Source organism: Muntiacus reevesi, chromosome 19 (genome assembly GCF_963930625.1).
Source record: "Muntiacus reevesi chromosome 19, mMunRee1.1, whole genome shotgun sequence".
In the NCBI taxonomy this organism is placed as follows: Eukaryota; Metazoa; Chordata; class Mammalia; order Artiodactyla; family Cervidae; genus Muntiacus; species Muntiacus reevesi.
The window spans coordinates 38374935-38394959 of NC_089267.1; the positions used below are offsets into that span (position 1 = coordinate 38374935).

Genomic DNA, 20025 nt, shown 5'->3' on the forward strand with positions numbered 1-20025 from the left:
AATGTTTGCATAACTGCACCCAGAATCCTAAGAGTTACCTGAGAGGGATAAAAGGAAATAGATTGAAAATCTGGGCCTCCCTGATGCACTTTTCCCTCCTGAGTGATACGCCTTGGCTTCCAGACTTCCAATGAATTCAGAGCTCTGCCAGCCAGGAAGGAGTACTCTTCTGTAAGCCTAAGTTCTCATATACTTGTAAAGCTTATTGCTCTTTGCCTGAACTTTGATGCTTCAACAAAAGTTATTCCATTTAGAATATTTAGGTAACGTATTTGACTTAATGAATCCTTTGTTCATTTTCCTTTTTAATATTTTTATTAGAGAAGTCCATCTCTGTTAAAGAAACTTAGGCAGTAAATGTTAGAGAGCTTCAAGAAAAGAATTATCATTGCTTTAAATAAAATAGAAATATTGGTTACACTTTTAACTTAAAGAGTTGTTTGTAAACTTTGTGAACCTAAAGATACTTTATCACTTTCCCAACAAAATAAATGGATTTAGAGACAACTAAATGGCTTCTGCTTTTCTTTTTCTCAAGTGTTCAAGGAAACACATTTTATACATTATTTTGTAGTTAGAAATCACCAGATACTTGAGGATGAATGTTAGAGTCTTTTTATATGACATTATCAAGATATATATACTAGAGGAAAATTACTATATTGAATTTGGATGAGATTTTAAAAATAAATTATCAATTTTTTGGCAGGCGTATAACAAATCTGGAATGTGAAATAGCAAGACTGGCTCTTTTAAAAAATAAAAAATACAACCATTATCTTTTTTAACCTTAGGTAAATCTCAGTTTCTATGAGTTTTTGTTTCTTAATCTCTAAAATGAATGATTTAGCTTTTTTAAAAATCACCTTTCCTAAGGTGAATTGAAAAAATTCTATATGTTTAAATTGTACCACATGATTTTGATATAGGTATACATTGTGAAATATTTACCACAATTATTAATAACACGTCATCACCTCACATCATTATTTCAGTGTGTTCCTATGATTGTTTATGTATATGTATGTGTGTGTAATAAGAATACTTAAGAATCACTCTCTTAGGGAATTTCAAGTATTATTATTACAGTATTATTAATTATATTTACCACATTGAACATTAGATTCTAAGAATTTATTCATCTTATAACTAAAAAGTTTGTACCCTTTGATCAATATCTCCCTATGTGTCCCTTCCCTAGACTCCTAGAAACCACCATTCTACTCTCTGCTTCTATGAGTCTTTTTTTTTTAGATTCCACATATAAGTAATACCATACAGTATTTATCTTTCTCTGTCTGGCTTTTTCATTTAGCATAATAGCCTTCAGATTCACTCATCTTGTCTTTGATATCTATAATTTCAACATTAATTAAAAACTAGAATCCTGTTTTAGATTTATTTTATATGATATATTTCATAATAAAACAATTTTTAAGCAAAAGCTAAATGCCTATTGTCAAAGTTAGGATAAACCCCCAAAGCCTTTGAACAGTTACTGATACATACCCATAGACGGACTGCAAGTAAATCAAACCAGTCAATCCTAAAGGAAATCAGTCCTAAATATTCATTGGAAGGACTGATGCTGAAGCTAAAGCTCCAATACTTTGGTCTCCTGATGCGAAGAACTGACTCACTGGAAAAGACCCTGATGCTGGGAAAGATTGAGGGCAGGAGGAGAAGGTGATGACAGAGGATGAGATGGTTGGATGGCATCACTGACTTGATGGACATGGGTTGGGGTCAACTCTGGGAGATGGTGATGGACAGGGAAGCCTGGCGTGCCGCAGTCCATGGGTTCCCAAAGGGTTAGACACGACTGAGCAACTGAACTGACCTAAAGATGAACGGCTTTTCAGGAGACTGGGAGGTATGAGCAGCTACCAAGTTTAACCAGACACTCACTCTTCTCTTCCTAGTTCGTAATACTTCTAATTAACCATCTTCCCATAGTGTTCTTACCATGTCCACAGGCCTCCTCAGCCTATAAGAAGTTTCCTTTAGCAATTAAATCCAAACTTTATTGCTTCAACTCTCTCACCTTTATAAAAAGCAGTAGTCATGCAAAGTACCCCCCGGGTATCTCAAGAGACAGAAAGTATGCCACAAGTTCCATAGCAAGTCTACACCCACTGGACATCTGCCATCTTCTGGGGATCTTGTTCTCTAACATGTCTTCACTCTGAGAACTGTACCAACCCCTCACAGCTCATCCATCATTGTTCTGGAGCTGCTGAGTTCTGCACAGAAGTGGGGTACATGCTCCCTCTCTCCTGATGAGGGAGACGCTTAATCCCTGAGCTGAGCAAGGGACCAAATACCATGTGATTCTCCCCCTCCTCTCTCTCTGCACAGAGTCTCTTCTTCTGAGTAAATCTATTTAATAAAGTGCATCAGATAGGAGCATTGGGTAGGGAATGGGGAATCAAATTTCCAGAGTAGCTTATAGCTCTGGACATTCTGGGTCCCTAATGCTCGAATGCAAATTACAGTTCATGATGTGTAGGACCCTATTTAGAATAACCACAAACAGGGCTACCATTCCAGGCTGTTGTCTGCTACTGGCTTTACATATATTATCTCATTAAATTCTTACACATGAGAAGAGTTTCTTACCCAAGATCACTTAAGTAATAGAATCCAGCTTCAGACCCTGATCAGACTAACTCCAGAGCCTTGTTCCTCCTTTACCACCTCCTCCACTAAGTCCATCTTGGAAACCACAATAATGGTGTCAGTATTCCTAGGGCATTTCATTGGTCAGAATCTTTTGGGCACTCCCACATGCACATGCATGTGTGTATGTGTGTGTGTATATATACTTTAGAATATAAAAATATTATAGAAGACTCAGGAAAAAATTTTCCTTTGTGCCTGAGACTCCCTAGCCCTAACCCCTGCATGCACTCACACCCTCCCTGTAATGGTTGCAAGTTGTGTTTTCTTTAGCAAGTTAGGTCAAGAGGTCTGTGTGCCGAGGAAGGGAGAATGCCATTTCTGCAATGAGAAAGGAGAACATGCATCATTTTAACCTGTTATGAATCTTCTTTTTGTTTAGAAATTATGCTTGCATATTATAAATGATCCATCAACTGATGTCTCAAATATGATGAGAGAATATTCTGACTGGGTGTCCAGGGACTCTGAATTTTTTCCCAAAGTGAAGCAGTAAGAGAGTGAGCAGCCCCTGGTGCTCACTGGGACTCATTACCCCAATCCTCAAGTCTGCCACCTGACCACATCAGGAAGAGGCTGAGGCAACGCCCATCCAAGGGACCGGGAGACTGCTCAACCAGTCTGCACCCCTACATGGCTTGTCCGGGTATCATTTTCTTTCTTTATTTTTGGTTTGTGCCAGGTCTTTGGTTGCTGAATGTGGGCTTTCTCTAGTTGCTGCAAGCTGGGGCTACTCTTCATTGCTGTGCACAGGCTTCTCCTTGTGATGACTTCTCTTGTTGCAGAGCACGGGCTCTAAGCACATGGGCTTCAGTAGTTGTGGCTCGTGGGCTCTAGAGCGGTGGCTCAGTAGTTGTGGCAAACAGGCTTTGCTCCGGCATATGGAATCTTCCCTGACCAGGGATTGAACCCATGTCCTCTGCATTGGCAGGTGGTTTCTTATCCACTGCACCTCCAGGGAAGTCTCCAGATGCCATTTTCACTATGATGAAAAGAATGTGTAATTTCACCCAGGGAGAAGAGGTAGTGCCCATTTAACAGACCCTAAGACAAAAAGTAATACAATTAAGAGTCAATGAAATATGGAAAAGTAGGCAAAGGATTTTTGTACCTTTTCTCCATTCAACACTCAGAGACATCAAGTGCATATACTATATTTGACCACTCCTATTGCTGGACCATGTACTGTTTTACTGTATTTTTTAAAGCTGTGATGAACTTTTTTCCACCATATTTGGGATTATTAGCCTAAAAAAGTTTCTAAGAAACAAAAGTACAGGGTGAAAGGGAATGAATTTAAAAAACTAAAAATATAATGCTAAATGACAGTAAAGAAGTAATAAAAGTGGGAGGGGGGATCGGGATGGGGAATACATGTAAATCCATGGCTGATTCGTGTCAATGTATGACAAAAACCACTACAATATTGTAAAGTAATTAGCCTCCAACTAATAAAAATAAATGAAAAAAAAGAAGTAATAAAAGTGATGCTCTTGGGAACACTCCTGGAAACATTGTGAATTGTTATTTGGAAGGCAGCTTAGTATAGAAATTGTGACCCGTAATAATAAATGGGCAGAAAGCAGAACCTTGTTACTTTAACTTGAATTAACAGTGATATTGAACATTATTATATATGTTGGTCACCAGTTGTACTTTATTTTTTCATGCCTTTTGCACTTTAACTCATTGGTTGTTTTTCAATTCTTTTGTAAGAATTCTTTATGCAAAATACACACCAATCCTTGTATCTGCAGTAAATAAGTCCGATTTTTAAGGTATGAAAGTAAGTGCTGTTCATCTATATCTTATGATATTGAATCTTTTCTAAGCTCTGGAAGTTATTCCATCTTCAGAGATTTAATATTCTATTATGTTTTCTTCTACTGTTGGTGTATGTGTTTATATTTAATTCTCTAAGCTGCCTAGAATTCATTTCTGGATATGTTATGAGCTGTTGTTTTAAATTCTTCAAAACTCATAGTAGTAAATATTATGAGTTTTTAAAAAATATTTTAAGTTTTATATATTTCATTTTATTCTCAGTGCATTTATTGAAAGTTTTCATAAATTCATTGGTAAAGGAGAAGTTCAAGAACAGGGAAAGAATGAGATATATTTTATATATGTATGCCTCAGTCTCATTGTGGGTGATTTTTTGTTTTATCTTTTTGGTTTGTTTTGCTTTTACAAATGAAAGTCTGAGTAGAGGTTTATCTACAAAGCCTGAGGGCTCTTAACTATGAATGGTTCTGGAACAATTCTTAGAAGAGTAACATCTGAATTAAATGGACCTTTCAAAATTGAGATTAAAAAAAAAATTGAGATTCTAACCAAGAGTCAGGGACTTCCCTCTGTGGTTCAGTGGCTAAGAATCTGCCTGCCAATGCAGGGGACACAGGTTCAATCCCTGGTGTGGGAAGATTCTGGAGCAAAGTCTGCGTGCCACAACTACTGAGCCTGTGCTCTAGAGCCCATGGTCTGCAGCAAGATAAGCCACCAGAACAAAGAGAGAAGAGTTTGCAACTGCAAACTCTCTGCAACTAGAGAAAGCCTGAGTGCAGCAATGAAGACCCAGCACAGCCAAATAAATAAACAAATTTTTAAAAGAAGCTAATCTGAAAAGGCTACATACCATGTTATTCCAGCTATATATTCTGAAAAAGGCAAAACTCTGGAGATAGTAAAAAGATTACTAGTTGGACTCCACAAACCCTGGGGTTTAGAGGCAATTCAGGACAAAGAGGGAAACCTCAAAGAAGGAGCTAATTTTAATAAAAACTAGCTTAAAAAAATGTTTAAAGAGCCAGGAGGTAATTATACCTGCTTTCTCAAAATCTCAGAGACTAGAGATGGCATGCTGGGATCTGGGAGGGTGTGTTGGGTGTCCTAAGTAAAAAACAGTTAGGTGTTAGTGAAGCATAAATTGAGAGAAAATACTGAAATAGTTGAGTAGGAGGGGACTGAATTTGAGTGGTGCTTGTAGACCATATCCAGAAGCCGAGCCTTTCTCCTAAGGGTACATGGGAGCCACAGTAGATTCTATGCAAGGGAGTGACTCCAGTCTCTGGATGTGATTTGCTTTTGGGAAGATCTCCTGTATTCCTGTGTATTAGCAGGAATAACACTGTAACTAAGGCTAAGTTAGAAACCTTTAATCGTCTACTGAAAAAAAGATGTTGAAAGTCTGAATAATAACAATCATTTAAATGATAGCAGACATGAATTAAACCAATAGGCCCGTTACATATTTAATCTTGTTTACCCCACAGCCACCCAGTGTTGGCGCTGGTGTCAGCTTCTCCATTTTACAAGTAAGGTAAGGAAAGGTTGAGAGGATAAGTACAAATAACTTGATCAAGATCACGCAGCACCCAGATCTGTTTCACTGCAGCGTTCTCTTCATTCCCTTGGACTAAGGTTTTGGATGCTGAGGCTGATGATCACGGTGATGACGGTGAATGTCTCATACATTCGAGACCTGAAAGCCAGCTTCAGCATCCAGGAAGCGGAAAAGACAAAACTGATGAAGGTGTCAGTGAGCAGCTAACAGGATATAAAACTTCCCTAACTGCAGAGTGACACCATTACCGCCCGCTGATCCCCACTCACACCAGACACACGCCCTGCCGGGACAGTCCCGGCAGCGCCTCCAGGGATCGCAGGCCCCGCCCCGCCACGCCACGCCGCGCCGCGCCGCGCCGCGCCACGCCCCCGGGCACCTCCTTGTACCACGTGGTCCGGCGTGCGCGCAGCAGGATCCCGCGCCGGAGCTTCCGGGTTGGCTGCGACTACGGCGGTGGCGTAGGGACGCCAGCTGCTGGCCGGGCGGAGCTGGAAGCCTGGGCGGGCCCGGCGCTAGTGCGCCCGCCAGGCAGCCAGGGGGCCGGCGGCGATCCGGACCCTGACGGGCGCCCAGAGAGGTAGGTCGGCCACCAACCCTCTGTCGGTGGGCGCTGCACCCGTGCGCGCATCGACTTCTCTCCAGCCGGCGGCTCCCCGGTCAGTCCCCAGGGGTCCAGGCTTGGAGGTGGGGGGCCTCCCTCGCGGCCCGCTCCCCGCTGGGTGGGCTCCGGGGAATCACCAGCCCGGCGCCTCGCGCAGCGCGCGGTCGGTCGATCTGTGCCGCCTTTCCAAAGCGAGGGCCAATGCGCCTTACGTTACTGTCCATTGCAGCCACCTCCAGATGTACATCGTACCTGTACGTTTTCTTCTTTTCCATTTTTGCTTCACAGACAAAATGGCTCCTAATATGTTAAATCGAGACCCTGTAGTTTTCATTCTCGTGTTTGTGCAACTGTGGAAATTTAGCGCAGTGAAGGACTTTAGAGATAGTTGATCCCAATTCCTTCATTTTACAGAGCAGAAAACAGACCCCGAGAGGTCACGTGGACGTCGGAAGTTCACCCCAGCTGGATAATGGTACAATAGGAATAAGAACCCCAAACTATAAGTTTTTACATAATCTTTTAAAAGTGGTAAAAGATTAGCTAACGGAAGTGAATAGTTCCTTTGGGCTGGGATTAATCTTGCTAGAGGATGTCTCCCTTTTAAACATTACTTTCTTATTTCAGGCTTAATCCTTCTTGAGCTTCTAAAGAAAATGGCAGAAACATCATCAGAGCCTCCTGGGCAGCTGGTTGTACACTCAGACACACACAGTGACACTGTCCTGGCCAGTTTTGAGGATCAGAGGAAGAAAGGGTTTCTCTGTGACATTACTTTAATCGTGGAGAATGTGCATTTCCGGGCCCACAAAGCCTTGCTTGCTGCCAGTAGTGAATACTTCTCAATGATGTTTGCTGAAGAGGGGGAGATCGGCCAGTCCATTTATATGCTAGAAGGCATGGTTGCGGACACATTTGGTATCCTGCTAGAATTTATCTACACTGGTTGTCTCCAGGCTAGTGAGAAAAGTACAGAACAGATCCTGGCTACTGCCCAGTTCTTAAAAGTCTATGACCTGGTAAAGGCTTACACGGACTTTCAAAATAATCATAGCTCCCCAAAGCCACCGACTTTGAACACAGCTGGTGCTCCGGTGGTTGTTATTTCTAATAAGAAAAGTGAGCATCCAAAGCGAAAACGGGGAAGACCAAGGAAAGTCAACAGTTTGCAGGAAGGGAAGTCAGAACTGGCTGCAGAGGAAGAAATACAGCTGAGAGTGAACAATTCTGTTCAGAACAGACAAAACTTTGTGGTTAAAGAGGGAGACAGTGGTGTACTGAATGAACAGATCCCAGCAAAAGAACTGGAAGAATCTGAGCCAACTTGTGAGCCAGCTAGAGGGGAGGAGATGCCAACTGAGAAAGATGAGAACTGTGATCCCAAGACCCAGGACTCTGGGCAGGACACCCAGAGTCGGTGCAGCAAGCGGAGGATTCGGAGGTCTGTCAAACTGAAAGATTACAAACTTGTAGGGGATGAAGATGACCAGGGTTCAGCCAAGAGGGTCTGTGGACGGAGAAAGCGCCCTGGTGGGCCTGAGGCCCGTTGTAAAGACTGCGGCAAAGTATTTAAGTACAATCACTTTTTAGCAATCCACCAGAGAAGCCACACAGGTAATTATGCTTTTGCAGCTTATTGGAGAAGTAACAATAATAATAGCTTACATTTATTGTGCAACATCTATATGATGGGCATTGTAACAAAGTATATGTTACTGCATTGAATTTTCCAAACTGTCTGGTGAGATATCCCATGTTATCCCAATTGTACAGTTGAAGAGACTAGGTTTAGAAAGCTAAAAGTACTTGCCACGACATCCATATAGTGACAGAGGTGGGGTGTGAACACAAGGAACCTGATTCCAGACCCTCTCTTCTTACTTGAAGTTGTTGCTTCAAGGCTTGAATGTTCAGGAATCGAGCTCTAGCCAAAATTAATCTGCTCTATGATTCTTGAAGCTTCCTCATCTTGACCACAGTTGTGTTTTTGCTTGGATGTGTCTAGACAATTCTCTCACTCAGCCATCTGTCTGTAAATGTTGTTTGCTTTTTGATCCCTTTAGCCCAAGGCTGGCCAATAGACCCTTTTGTGAGGATGGAAATGTTCTGTATCTGTGCTGTTCTTTTTGGTGGCCTTTAGCCACCTAGTGGCTAGCCAGCTCTAGCCACAGGTGTATTTTGAGTGCTTGACATGTAGGGAGTGTGACTAAGGATCTGAATATTTTTATTAAATAGCCACCATGTTGGACAGTGCAGCCCTAGCCAGAAATCCCTTCCTCCTTTGAGCTGTCTCTTAGGTACCTACCTCAGTCTGCTTTGGATCAGGCAGTAGTTATATACCCTTCAGCCTAGTTGTAAGCATTAAGTATAGAGTCTGGTACTTAAGACTTCTTGTCATCAGGCAACCTGTTGCCTTAAGAGCCAGCAGCATCCACTGTGGTTCTCAACCTGGCTGCATGTTACAGTCTCCCAGGGAGCTTGTCCCAGCCCCAGAGCTCCTGGTTTTATTGAGCGGTGGTGATTTTAAAAGCTCCCTAGAGATTTTAAGCACAGAGAGCCTGAGAACCCTGAAGTTGGTTCTTTGAACAAAATAGACACTTAAGAAATATTTGCTTGTCTGTGACAGAAGCTAAAGAGTTAAATAGTTCTATATGATTTTAAGGAAAACAAAGTGTAGGCTCTTCCCTTTCCCTCAAGGTGTACTGCAGTTATACACTGAATCACTTTAGTGTGGGTCTCTTCTTCCATTTGAGTGGATACCAGTAGTTCCATACAGTATGGAAACTCATCTTTTACTTCCAGAAAAATTTTCTGAATGATTTCATAGTAATCCCTGCTCTCTCTTTCTGGAACTCCTCCTATTTGGATGTTGAATCTCCTGGACTCATTCTCTAACTTTATCTTTTCTCTATTTTCCATCACTTTTTGCTCTACTTTCTGGGAGATTTCTACTTTATCTTTCAACTTTTATTTTTCTCTTTCTACTCCTTTTTTTTTTTTTTTTTAACTTTTGGGAGCTCTTTTCAAAATTCTTTTTTTTTTGTTTGTTTTTAAGTAGAATCCTCTTTTTGTTTCACAGTATAATGTCTTGCCTCTATGAGCCTCTTAATAACTTTTACTTATTTGTTATTTTTTAATGTTTTCTTCACTCTGGAAAGTCTCTGTTTTCTGCAGGTTGCTTTTTCTATTCTCTGTTTTGTTATCTATTTCTACTGTGTCTGGTGATTTTTTTTTGTTTTTTTTAACTCCTGTTTAATTATATGCAAGAATGGTTTGCTCATAGCTCCTTGCAGCTCTGCAGGTGTGGAGAGGGCCTGTAGACATCCTGGCTGATACCTGGCATCATGTCCTCAGTTCTTTTACTGCGGGCCCTTTGTATTCAGGAAAAGATGCTCCAGCTCCCGCCTGGAGCCGTAGACCTGGCTGCCAGTGTCCAGTGCAGGAGGAGGCAGAAGTTTTGGGGGTGGTGTCATCATCCCAAATGTAAACTTTGACTTGCTGTCCCCATGGTAGCCTTGTTGCATTGAGCTGGATGACCTCTAACCCAGAGACCCCTAGTCTGGAGATCCTTTGTCTGATTTACCTTCTTCAAGAACAGTCTCCATCTTCCATTGGGGAGAAGGCCAGTCTCCTGGTTGCATGGAGAATGGATCTTTGGGTGAGGGTGGGAGTGGGGGTTGGGGGGACTAACTCCTTTCGAAACAGACTGTCATTTATTTCTTCCTCACCCCCATTTCCAGAGATAACAGATGCTCCCAGCTCCTGACCTCGTGAAGGCTCTGTCTTCGGTTAGGCTATGTATCCGTGCTCCTCACCGCTGGCGTCACACTTGTCTGCTCCCACTTGCAAAATGTTATTGCTGATGTTGTCGCTCCTGCTCGTTGTGATTTTCATTTGGGAGGGAACAAAAAGATGTGCAGATTCTTGCCCACACCATGTTTCTGGGGCTCTTCTTCCAGGGGAGCGACCTTTCAAATGTAATGAGTGCGGAAAAGGCTTCGCCCAGAAGCACTCCCTGCAGGTCCACACCCGGATGCACACAGGCGAGCGGCCATACACCTGCACGGTGTGCAGCAAGGCTCTCACCACCAAGCACTCGCTTCTGGAGCACATGAGCCTGCACTCAGGTACGCGCCCGCGCTCGGGAGCCTGCTGCCGCCAAGGGGCTCGTTCCCCGGCTGGGCATTACCTTGCTCTCAATGGTCTTTTCTCAGTCTCAGATCATTCCCCACGTGGTTTCATTTAAAGGCAGACTTGTGTATCTCTCAGAGTGTAGTTTAGAGTTCTGCCCAGCCTTGAGCCTTGAACTAGCATTTATAAACTGGCCGTTGAAAGTTCAATGTATAATCAGGATGTGTTTAAGCACCAGTCTTCAGAATTATTTTACTTTGGACAATGTTGGGGGGAACTTGAATTCCCTAGCGCTGCTCCAGTCTCCACCACTCCCTATTGCCTTACGTGCCTTTGCACATTGATGACTCTGAAGACGTTTGGGTTTGTAGACAAGTCACTTGTGTTATTTGTAGAAAATGGGGACCTGGGCCCACTGTGATACTTAATTACTTTATTAGTGAGCATTCTAGTTCTTTATAGTTTTGTGTGTGTTTCGTTTTTTATTTGGCAGGACAGAAGTCTTTTACCTGTGATCAGTGTGGAAAATACTTCAGCCAGAAAAGACAACTAAAGAGCCATTACCGAGTTCATACAGGTACAATAAAGTGAGATAAAATTTGGATTGGTGGGGGAGAAATACAAATACAAATTGTTTCTGAAACAGTAGGTTCATGTTGTAAAAGATAAGTGAGTTTTTAGGGAAGCAATCTAAATTAGGTGTCCTTGGGTTACTCTTACCACCTTGCAATTTATATTGAATTTTTATATTACAGTTTCTGTGCCACACACAGAAACCCTACAGAATTGGTACCATTCAGGGTGCCACTTGGCTAAGAGAGCGCCAGTTGATTGGTTGTTAGTTGTGTCTAGACAGAGGTGTCACCACCCCGGAGCTGTCAGTACCCGGCTTTCTCCAGCCTGGCCCCACCCATTGTCCTTTTTTTTCTTTCCTGCCAACTGCTTAAAGATGAAGAGGGGATTGGGAGCATCATTTGAGATCAGTTGGCCACAGTCGCACCAGTACTTTGAGGGAAAAAGGAGATTTACACTTAGGGAGATGGGGAGGGTCCCACCTTTGTTTGGGGAGCAGTGAGTTGAGATGTGTAGGAAAATATTAACTGTTACCAAAATGAATTTAAAAATTGTTGTTGTATTAAAGTACCATATTTAAAGTGATTATTTTTCAGGGAAGTGCTTTAACACAAATCACTGAAGAAATGCAGGGACAGCATATATGCACTGACACTTTTTTTATTGTTGCGACAAGGCCACTCATTACCGGAATGCAACGACTGCCACCGCAAATTCATGGATGTGTCTCAGCTAAAGAAACATCTGCGAACACACACGGGTAAAAGTCCATCTCACCCTTTCTTTCTAGTCTGTTTCGTGTTTTCAGGAGAGCAAGAAATGAAATACTCAGAATCCCTTCCTCAGGCTGTGCTTATTGTGAATTGTGTGGGAATTTTATAAGTAGACTACTTTAAAAGCCCAGGCAGAACGCTGTTGCACTGTCCTGTGGGGAAATCACATCCGTGTAGGTTAGCAAGATGAAATATACTTTCTGAGCACTATTCATAATGAAACCTCACTTCATACCACAGAAAATTGGGTTGGCCAAAAAAGTTCGTTTGGGTTTTTCCCTAAGTTATCCAGGGGTGGACTATACAGGAGCAAATGTTGTTTCCTCCACAGAATGGCTTATGTCCTTGCTTCGGTGTTTACGTCTTTGAGGGAAAGAACCACACCTTACTTCCTCTGTATCCTCCTGCCACTTAGGACACAGTGCTTAGGTACACAGTAGTAAGCTAAGTGTGGGGCATTAAGCTAAGTCTGGGCAGCTTGCTAACTGCTGCATTTGGGCACTCACGCTTATTGAGGGTTCAAATGGTATTGCCTTTGTTCTTTTTTATATTGTGAAACTGGGGGGCGGGTGGATTTCGCTGTTTGTTTTATCTTGGTTTTCCCGTCTTTTTAAGGTGAGAAGCCATTTACTTGTGAAATCTGTGGCAAATCTTTCACAGCAAAGAGTTCTCTTCAGACCCACATCAGGATCCATCGGTAAAGTTTGCTTCATACTTTTCTCCCATGGAGTTCTCATCCAGCCCTGGCATTCGGCAGGGTGACATCCATTACCTAGATAGTGTGTATGTTAGTCACTCAGTCATGTCTGACTCTCTGTGACCCCCCATGGACTATAGCCCAGCAGGCTCCTCTGTCCATGGGATTCTCCAGGCAAGGATACTGGAGTGGCTTGCCATTTCCTTCTCCAGGGGATCTTCCTGACCCAAGGATCAAACCTGGGTCTCCTGCATTGCAGGCCGGTTCTTTACCATCTGAGCTATAGGGAAGTCCCAACCTGTATAGTGCTCCCCCCCAAACTATTACTCTACGAGAAATTCCTGGGCAGCTTATTATTTTGCTTTAAGAAATTCCTCATGCAGGCAAACTTAGAAAAACTGATTCTGACCAGCAAAAGTTTGTTGAATTTTGATTTTGGCCTTGGGGGATGATCCAAAACTTAAATCTTCAGTCAAAACTAAATTAAATTAAAATTTATTCATTTATTCATTCATTTATTTATTTTTGGCTGTGTTGGATCTCTGTTGCTGTGTGAGGGCTCTTCTCTAGTTTTGGCGAGCAGGAGCTACTCTCTAGCAGCAGAGGTTTGGTTGCTCTGAGGCTTGCAGGATCTTCATGGACCAGTGATCAAACCCATGTCCCCTGCATTGCAAGGCGGATTGATAACCACTGGACCACCAAGGAAGCCCCTAAAACTAAATTAAATTTAACTTAATGTTTTCTGAATAAATTTTTTGTTCATGCAACTTGTTTCCAGAATTGATTTAGTAATTCCTCTAACACAAATATATAGGGGCTACTCATAGTTTTAATATTGAAATCAATCATATATATATACTTGTTTGGCATCTAGAATCTAAAAATTGGCTGTGAAAACTAAAAACAAAAAAAGAACTTTTGTGACATATATTCATATTTACCTTCTTATCTGAAGTACACACTGTGACCATAAAATTTTATCACTTCTGACTCAGCCCCACAGCCCCATCCTTAGACATCCTTCCCCTCCTTTTTTTTTTTTTTTTTTAAGATTAGAAGCTGAAACCCTTGGCAGATGTGATACTTAACTCCAAGTACTTAAATTAGTAAGAGAACCCATGACTTAAGCCTCCAAGTCAGGTTAATTTTCCTCTCCTCTGGACTGCTTCTCCCTAAATAGTCAGGAAGTAGTGAAACCTTTCTGTTTTAAAAATAAAATGTATCTTTTCTCGTAGAGGAGAAAAGCCATATTCCTGTGCTGTGTGTGGCAAATCCTTCTCTGACTCGAGTGCCAAGAGAAGACACTGCATTCTACACACAGGCAAAAAGCCTTTCACCTGCCCGGAGTGTAACTTACAGTTTGCTCGCTTAGACAACTTGAAGGCTCACTTGAAAATCCACAGCAAAGAGAAACACCCGTCTGATTCCAGCAGTATTTCTGACAATAATAATGCAGAAGAGGTCAGGAATATTCTTCAGCTACAGCCCTATCAACTCTCTACCTCCGGAGAGCAGGAAATTCAGCTTCTCGTAACGGATTCCGTACATAACATCAATTTCATGCCAGGTCCTAGCCAAGGAATCAGCATCGTCACCGCAGAGAGTCCCCAGAACATGGGTGCAGACCAGACTGCCAACCTCACCCTGCTCACGCAGCCGCCAGAGCAACTGCAGAACTTAATTCTTTCAGCTCAACAGGAGCAAACAGAACACATCCAGAGCCTCAATATGATTGAAAGCCAGATGGCGCCCTCACAGACCGAGCCGGTGCACGTCATCACACTCTCCAAGGAGACTTTGGAACATCTGCATGCCCATCAGGAGCAGACGGGGGAGCTCCATTTAGCGAGCGCTTCAGATGCGGCTCCGCACCTGCAGCTGACGCAGGAGCCGGCTCCGCCGCCAGCCGCCCACCACGTGCCCCAGCCCGCGTCGCTGAGCCAGGAGCAGAGCTGACCTGTCCACAGGCTTGGCTGCTCTGTCAGTCTCTTCTCCGTCGGCCCGCTGGGACCGGACTGTGTGCTTGAAGTTAAGCTTTCTGCAACGCTCACTTACGGATTCTTACAGAGAAGCAGTAGCTCTCTAAGCTAGCCGACAGCTTACTGCTTTCCATCCGAGGAGCAGGATATGTGTGTCATGTCTTATATCTAATGTTGATTTGGACTTAGCATTTCTATATTGATGAGTAGTTTTCATTTATTACTTCTCTTAAAGACTTTGGGTAACTTTTCTTTGAGGGCATTGGGTTAGACTTTTTCTGAGTATTAAATATTCACAGCCATAGATACAGTCTTGCTGATCTTTCTAGTTATATTTTTGATTTTTCAGAACAAATGAAGTCATATGTTGAATTGGGTAAAACGGTTGGTTCCCCTTCCTTATTTCTCTTAGGCAACACAATTGCTAGTACAAGTTGGGGCTGAATGTAACAGATTATGACTTCGGGGGACCCTGTCCTTTTAATAACTTCCAATCCCCTAGGACAAAGTAACTTCTAAAATTTAATCTTTGCGTGTACAGTGGGCTCATCATATCATGTTTAAGATAGACTCAAAGACATAGAAACTAAATGTCTATTTTAACTTGAAATTTACAAAAGAGGAAAGCCAAAAGGATAGGATCATTTTTTAAATTCTAAATTCAACTTTTCTGAAAAACATAGATTGACATGGTTTTTAAAAGCAGGTTGTTGAAAATTTTAAAGTGTAATTAAGGTATGAAATTGGACAAGATGTTCACCCCAAATTCTGAACTTTTTGTCAGCATTGATGGTAATCTCCATGATGAAGGTAAATTCTTTCTTAATTATCCTGGAGCATAAAATTCAGTGTAATTTGTGTTAAATATACTCTACTGGATTCTAATTGATCTCTAAAAATGTTGATCTGTGTATTATGTCTGGTAAATTTTTTGATAGGAACTTATAACCTATTTTTATCACAAAGTAGGTTAAACCTCACAAAATAGACACATAATTTTTAAAAGTAAATTCTCCTAATTTTAAAAATACTTTTGAGCCTCAGCGTCTTAGTAACCCAGCATTGTCTACAATAGTGTGATTTCAAATAATCATCAGAAGGTTAAATTATGTTTTTGTTAAGTTTTCCAGCCCAGCCTATTTTATTGAATACTTTGACCACTTTCTCTCAGGTAAACTGGTAGAGGATTATTGAGAAAAGAAGGTGGACACTAGTGTATGTAAATTAACAATGCTGATGGAGAGTAGCAGTAATCGCCACTAAAATTAACAAGATCTTCACATCAGTCACTTCTTTGTTTTAGAGATTTTTGATGTCTACCAGAGTCAGATAAGTTTTTGGAGAAAATTTAGAATTGTTTAGGTTGAGAAAAGATGAAAGTCTTTTTCTAACATATCTACCAAACTATAGTTGTTTTATTGTATATAATTCAAAAATTATTGAATGATTTATCTTATATGTATCAGCCAAAGTATGTTAAATCAGGCCTGACTAGAGACAATTTTTATAAATACAGTTATGTCCTAAATATCATTTCAGATCTTGACTTAGTCATTTAAACTATTTATCTTAACCTTATTGTTAAAGTGCGTTGTTTTTACCAGCTTTTCAAAACCTACTGGCCCACATCTTTTTCTCCCGGAGATATGTAATATTAAAGCAGATAAATGCTTAACTACTCATTTTGGGTAGCTGGATAATTAGTAATTAATTAACCAGGAAGTATGATCATGATCATATGACTATTTCCAAGTGAGTTTAACTAGCTTAACGACAGTCTGCCTCTAGGAGAAATGTAGTGTGAGCCACATGTATAATTTAAAATTTTCTAGTAGTCACATTAAAAACATAAAAAGATGAGATTAATTTTAATAAAATCGCTTACTTAATCTAACATGTGCCAAGTATTGCAGCATGTAGATATGCAATATTAAAATATAATCATACTTGACAAATTCTTTTTTTCATACTATGTCTTCAAAGTCTGGTGTGTATTTTACATTTACTGCACACTCAGTGGGGATGCTAACGTTCATGACACACTTGATCTGTTTTTAAGGTTCATACAGTTTACAGTTGAAAACCTAGGTTCACAAAAGAAGAAAGAAGAAGAAAAAAAAAGAAATGAAAACCTAGGTTCACATATCTAGGTTACAGATAGCTTTTTCCCCAGTAACTGAAACAAGTGTGTTTAAAAATTTGTATTAGAATTAGTTAAAAATAAAACCTAGTTCCTCAGTCACACTAGCTGCATTGTGAGCGATTGGGAGCCACATGTTAGCTAGTGGCTCCTGTTAGAACATGTTACCCATCTCTAGCATGAGAGCCAGGCTCAGCAATAAAAATATCTTCTGGAAGATTCTGGGTTATTTGACCAGCTGTCAAAGGGAAGTGAGAAAAGGAAAGCTTTATAAATCAAGTCTCTCTTCTGTGTCCCAAATACACATTCTGTCCCTTTGAATGAAATCCTTAATTTTAAGGTTTCATTGGTTTTTGTTGTTGTTTTTTTTTGTGGCCAGCCCAGGTGTGAGCACACAGGATCTTATTTCCCCAACCAGGGATTGAACTCTTCCCTCCTTGAAACTCTCGTCCCTTGCAGTGGGAATATGGAGTCTAAACCACTGGACCCCCAGGAAAGTCCCTGAAATCCTAATTTTAAAGTTCAGTGACTGCAACCAAAGGAAATGACATGTATGGAAAAATGTTTCTATTGTCTTTGAGAAGTTGTTGGCTCATTGTTTCACAACTTATTTTGTATTAAGCTTGTGCAATTGAAATAATTTTTTAAACAACTATAGAAATACAAATTGCAGTTCTTCAGGACTAGTAGAGAAGTAGTTCTAGGAGAAGCCTAGTAAGTCTTCCTGGTGGCTCAGACAGTTAAGAATCTGCCTGCAATACAGAAGACCTGGGTTTGATCCCTGGGTCGGGAAGATCCCCTGGAGGAGGGCATGGCAGTCCACTCCAGTATTCTTGCCTAGAGAATTCCATGGACAGAGGAGCCTGGTGGGCTAGTCGGTGGGGTCACAAAGAGTTGGACATGACTGAGCGGCTAACACTATAGAACTATAGCAGAGTATTGTGCTTCCAGACTGCTGAAACGACTTTATCACTTTTGAAGGTGAATCTTTGGTTTTCTCTCAGTAGAAGGCTAGCTTTGGGAAGACTTGAGCTCTTGCCATCAAAATGAGCTATCTTTGAGCTTGCCCTGCGTGTTTCGTGAAACTCCTCTTTCTGTCTCTCATCGGTGTATTTTTCTGCATCTGGTTCTTGTGCTGTGAATGTGAGCAACTGGTCCACATGATGCTGAGGGATATGAGAGTCTCATTATAGATGCTTACACCTAGGTTTTCATAAACTGGAGTAATAACAATAGCCGCCATGTTGAATCTTTACTGTAGGCCTTGAGAAAAGCCAGGTGTTTCAAGTCTGTATTTTAGGGCCTCTGAAACCTTTTCTATATCAGAAGGTCTTATATGGTGCCCTTCAGTTATAGGACTCCAGGCATCTCTGGCCATGATTGGCATATTAGTTTGCTAGGCAGGACTGCTATAACAAATACCACAAACTGAGTGGCCTAAATGATAAATTTATTTTTTCACAGTTCTGGAGGCTGAAAGTCTAGTATGAAGGTGTTGGTAGGACTGGTGTCTTCTGAGGCCTCCTTGCCATCTTCTCCTTGTGTCTTCACATGCTCTTCCTCTCTGTGTTTTTATCCTAATCTCCTTGTAAGGACCCAAATATTGGATTAGGGCTTACCCTGGTGACCACATTTTACCCTGGTTACCTCATTAAAGGCAGTATCTCCAAATAGTCACATTTTGATGTATGGGGTGTTAGTAACACCTGGCATCTGGAGTGAGAAGGGAAGTAGTGTCTGGGACACACCCATAACTCATTTGAAGCACAATCTTAATTATCATGACGTTTCTATATTATTATGCCTATTTTACAGATGAGAACACTGAGGCACAAACGGATTACGCCCATTTTACTACTATTAAGCTTCAAAGCTTAATCGCAATTTGCCAATTGAGTAGAAGTTACTACTAAGGTGAAATAAGTATTAAGGTAAATGTTCATCCTTAGTTTCCAAACTAAAATAAGCTTAAGTTCTCAAGAATTTAAGGAAAATACTTTGTCCTGCTTTTGTAAAGAGTAGATATGGAGGAGTTGCCCTCCCCCACTCCCCCGACCAAAAAAATCCCCTTTGCCTTTTGTAAACAGCAGGTATAATGGAATGACCTCTAAAAGAAGCTGGAATGTCACTGCGATAGTTTATCTTGCTTTCAAATTGTTTACACATAGTTAAGCAACAAACACATGAGTTGACTAGAACATATATACATATCATTCTCACTGGAAACGTACCACACTAAGAGAGCTTTTGGGTTTCACTGGTGGCTTAAAGAATCTGCCTGCAATGCAGGAGACCTGGGTTCAATCCCTGGGTGGGGAAGATCTCCAGGACAAGGGAATGGTTACCACTCTAGTATTCTTGCCTGGAGAATTTCATGGACAGAGGAGCCTGGCAAGCTACAGTTTATGGGATCACAAAGAGTTGGACATGACTGAGTGACTAACTCTTTCACTACTTTCAGAAGAGCTTTTATACTGAAGCTCATTTGATCACTTTCTCAACTTAAAGTGTAGGAACTTTAGATAATATTAGGAAGAGATCTTAGCTTTTTTTCCTTTATAATGTAAGTGAAAAATAGTACTATATCCAGTGTGACATATAGAAAGGGAAAAATTTGAGCAGAGGTCAGGGAACTTTCTTGGTCTCAGAGCATATATTTATTGTTTTGAATTTTTTTTTTTTTTTTTTTTTTGGCCACACCATGTGGCATGGAGGATCTTAGTTCCCTAGCCAGAGATTGAACCCTCACCCCTTGAGGTGGAAGCATGAGTCTTAACCACTGGACCACTAGGGAAGTCCTAATTTGTTTTGAATTCTTAATATCCATGATATTGTTATTCACTCAGTCTTATCTGACTTTTTGCAATCCCATGGATTATATAGCCTGCCAGGCTTCTCTGTCCATGGAATTCTCCAGGTGAGAATACTGGAATGGGTTGCCATTCCCTTCTCCAGGGGATCTTCTTGACCCAGGGATTGAATCCAGGTCTCCTGCATTGCAGGCAGATTCTTTACCATCCAAGCCACCAGGGAAATCTTATCCATAATATTAGATCACTTAAAATATGGATTTGAAGATATTCCAAAGGAATAGTTTGACTTTTGT

At 41.2% G+C, this 20025-nt stretch overlaps 1 protein-coding gene across 5 annotated transcripts; it reads left to right on the top strand.

Annotated features, from left to right (window-relative positions):
* Positions 1-6470: 6470 nt before the first annotated feature.
* ZBTB24 (zinc finger and BTB domain containing 24) lies at positions 6471-16747 on the top strand. 5 transcript variants are annotated; one of them, XM_065911630.1, is made up of 7 exons: positions 6471-6602; positions 7254-8240; positions 10586-10753; positions 11251-11334; positions 12007-12090; positions 12719-12800; positions 14036-16746. In XM_065911630.1, the coding sequence occupies exons 2-7, from the start codon at positions 7283-7285 to the stop codon at positions 14754-14756; spliced, it is 2097 nt and encodes a 698-aa protein (XP_065767702.1). In that variant the 5' UTR covers positions 6471-6602; positions 7254-7282; the 3' UTR covers positions 14757-16746. The 5 variants fall into 5 exon arrangements, 3 of the variants coding, with proteins under 3 accessions (XP_065767702.1, XP_065767704.1, XP_065767703.1); XM_065911631.1 differs by lacking the exon at positions 6471-6602 and adding an exon at positions 7055-7101 and having other exon boundaries at positions 14036-16747; XR_010659939.1 differs by lacking the exons at positions 12719-12800; positions 14036-16746 and having other exon boundaries at positions 11256-11334; positions 12007-12089.
* The last annotated feature ends 3278 nt before the right edge of the window (positions 16748-20025 follow it).

Bases quoted from the DNA above. Each gene is read 5' to 3' on its own strand.
- ZBTB24 (XM_065911630.1), top strand. From the start codon at position 7,283: ATGGCAGAAACATCATCAGAGCCTCCTGGGCAGCTGGTTGTACACTCA. The intron at 10,754-11,250 runs GTACGCGCCCGC...TTTATTTGGCAG, and splicing joins GCACATGAGCCTGCACTCAG to GACAGAAGTCTTTTACCTGT. The intron at 11,335-12,006 runs GTACAATAAAGT...TGTTGCGACAAG, and splicing joins CCATTACCGAGTTCATACAG to GCCACTCATTACCGGAATGC.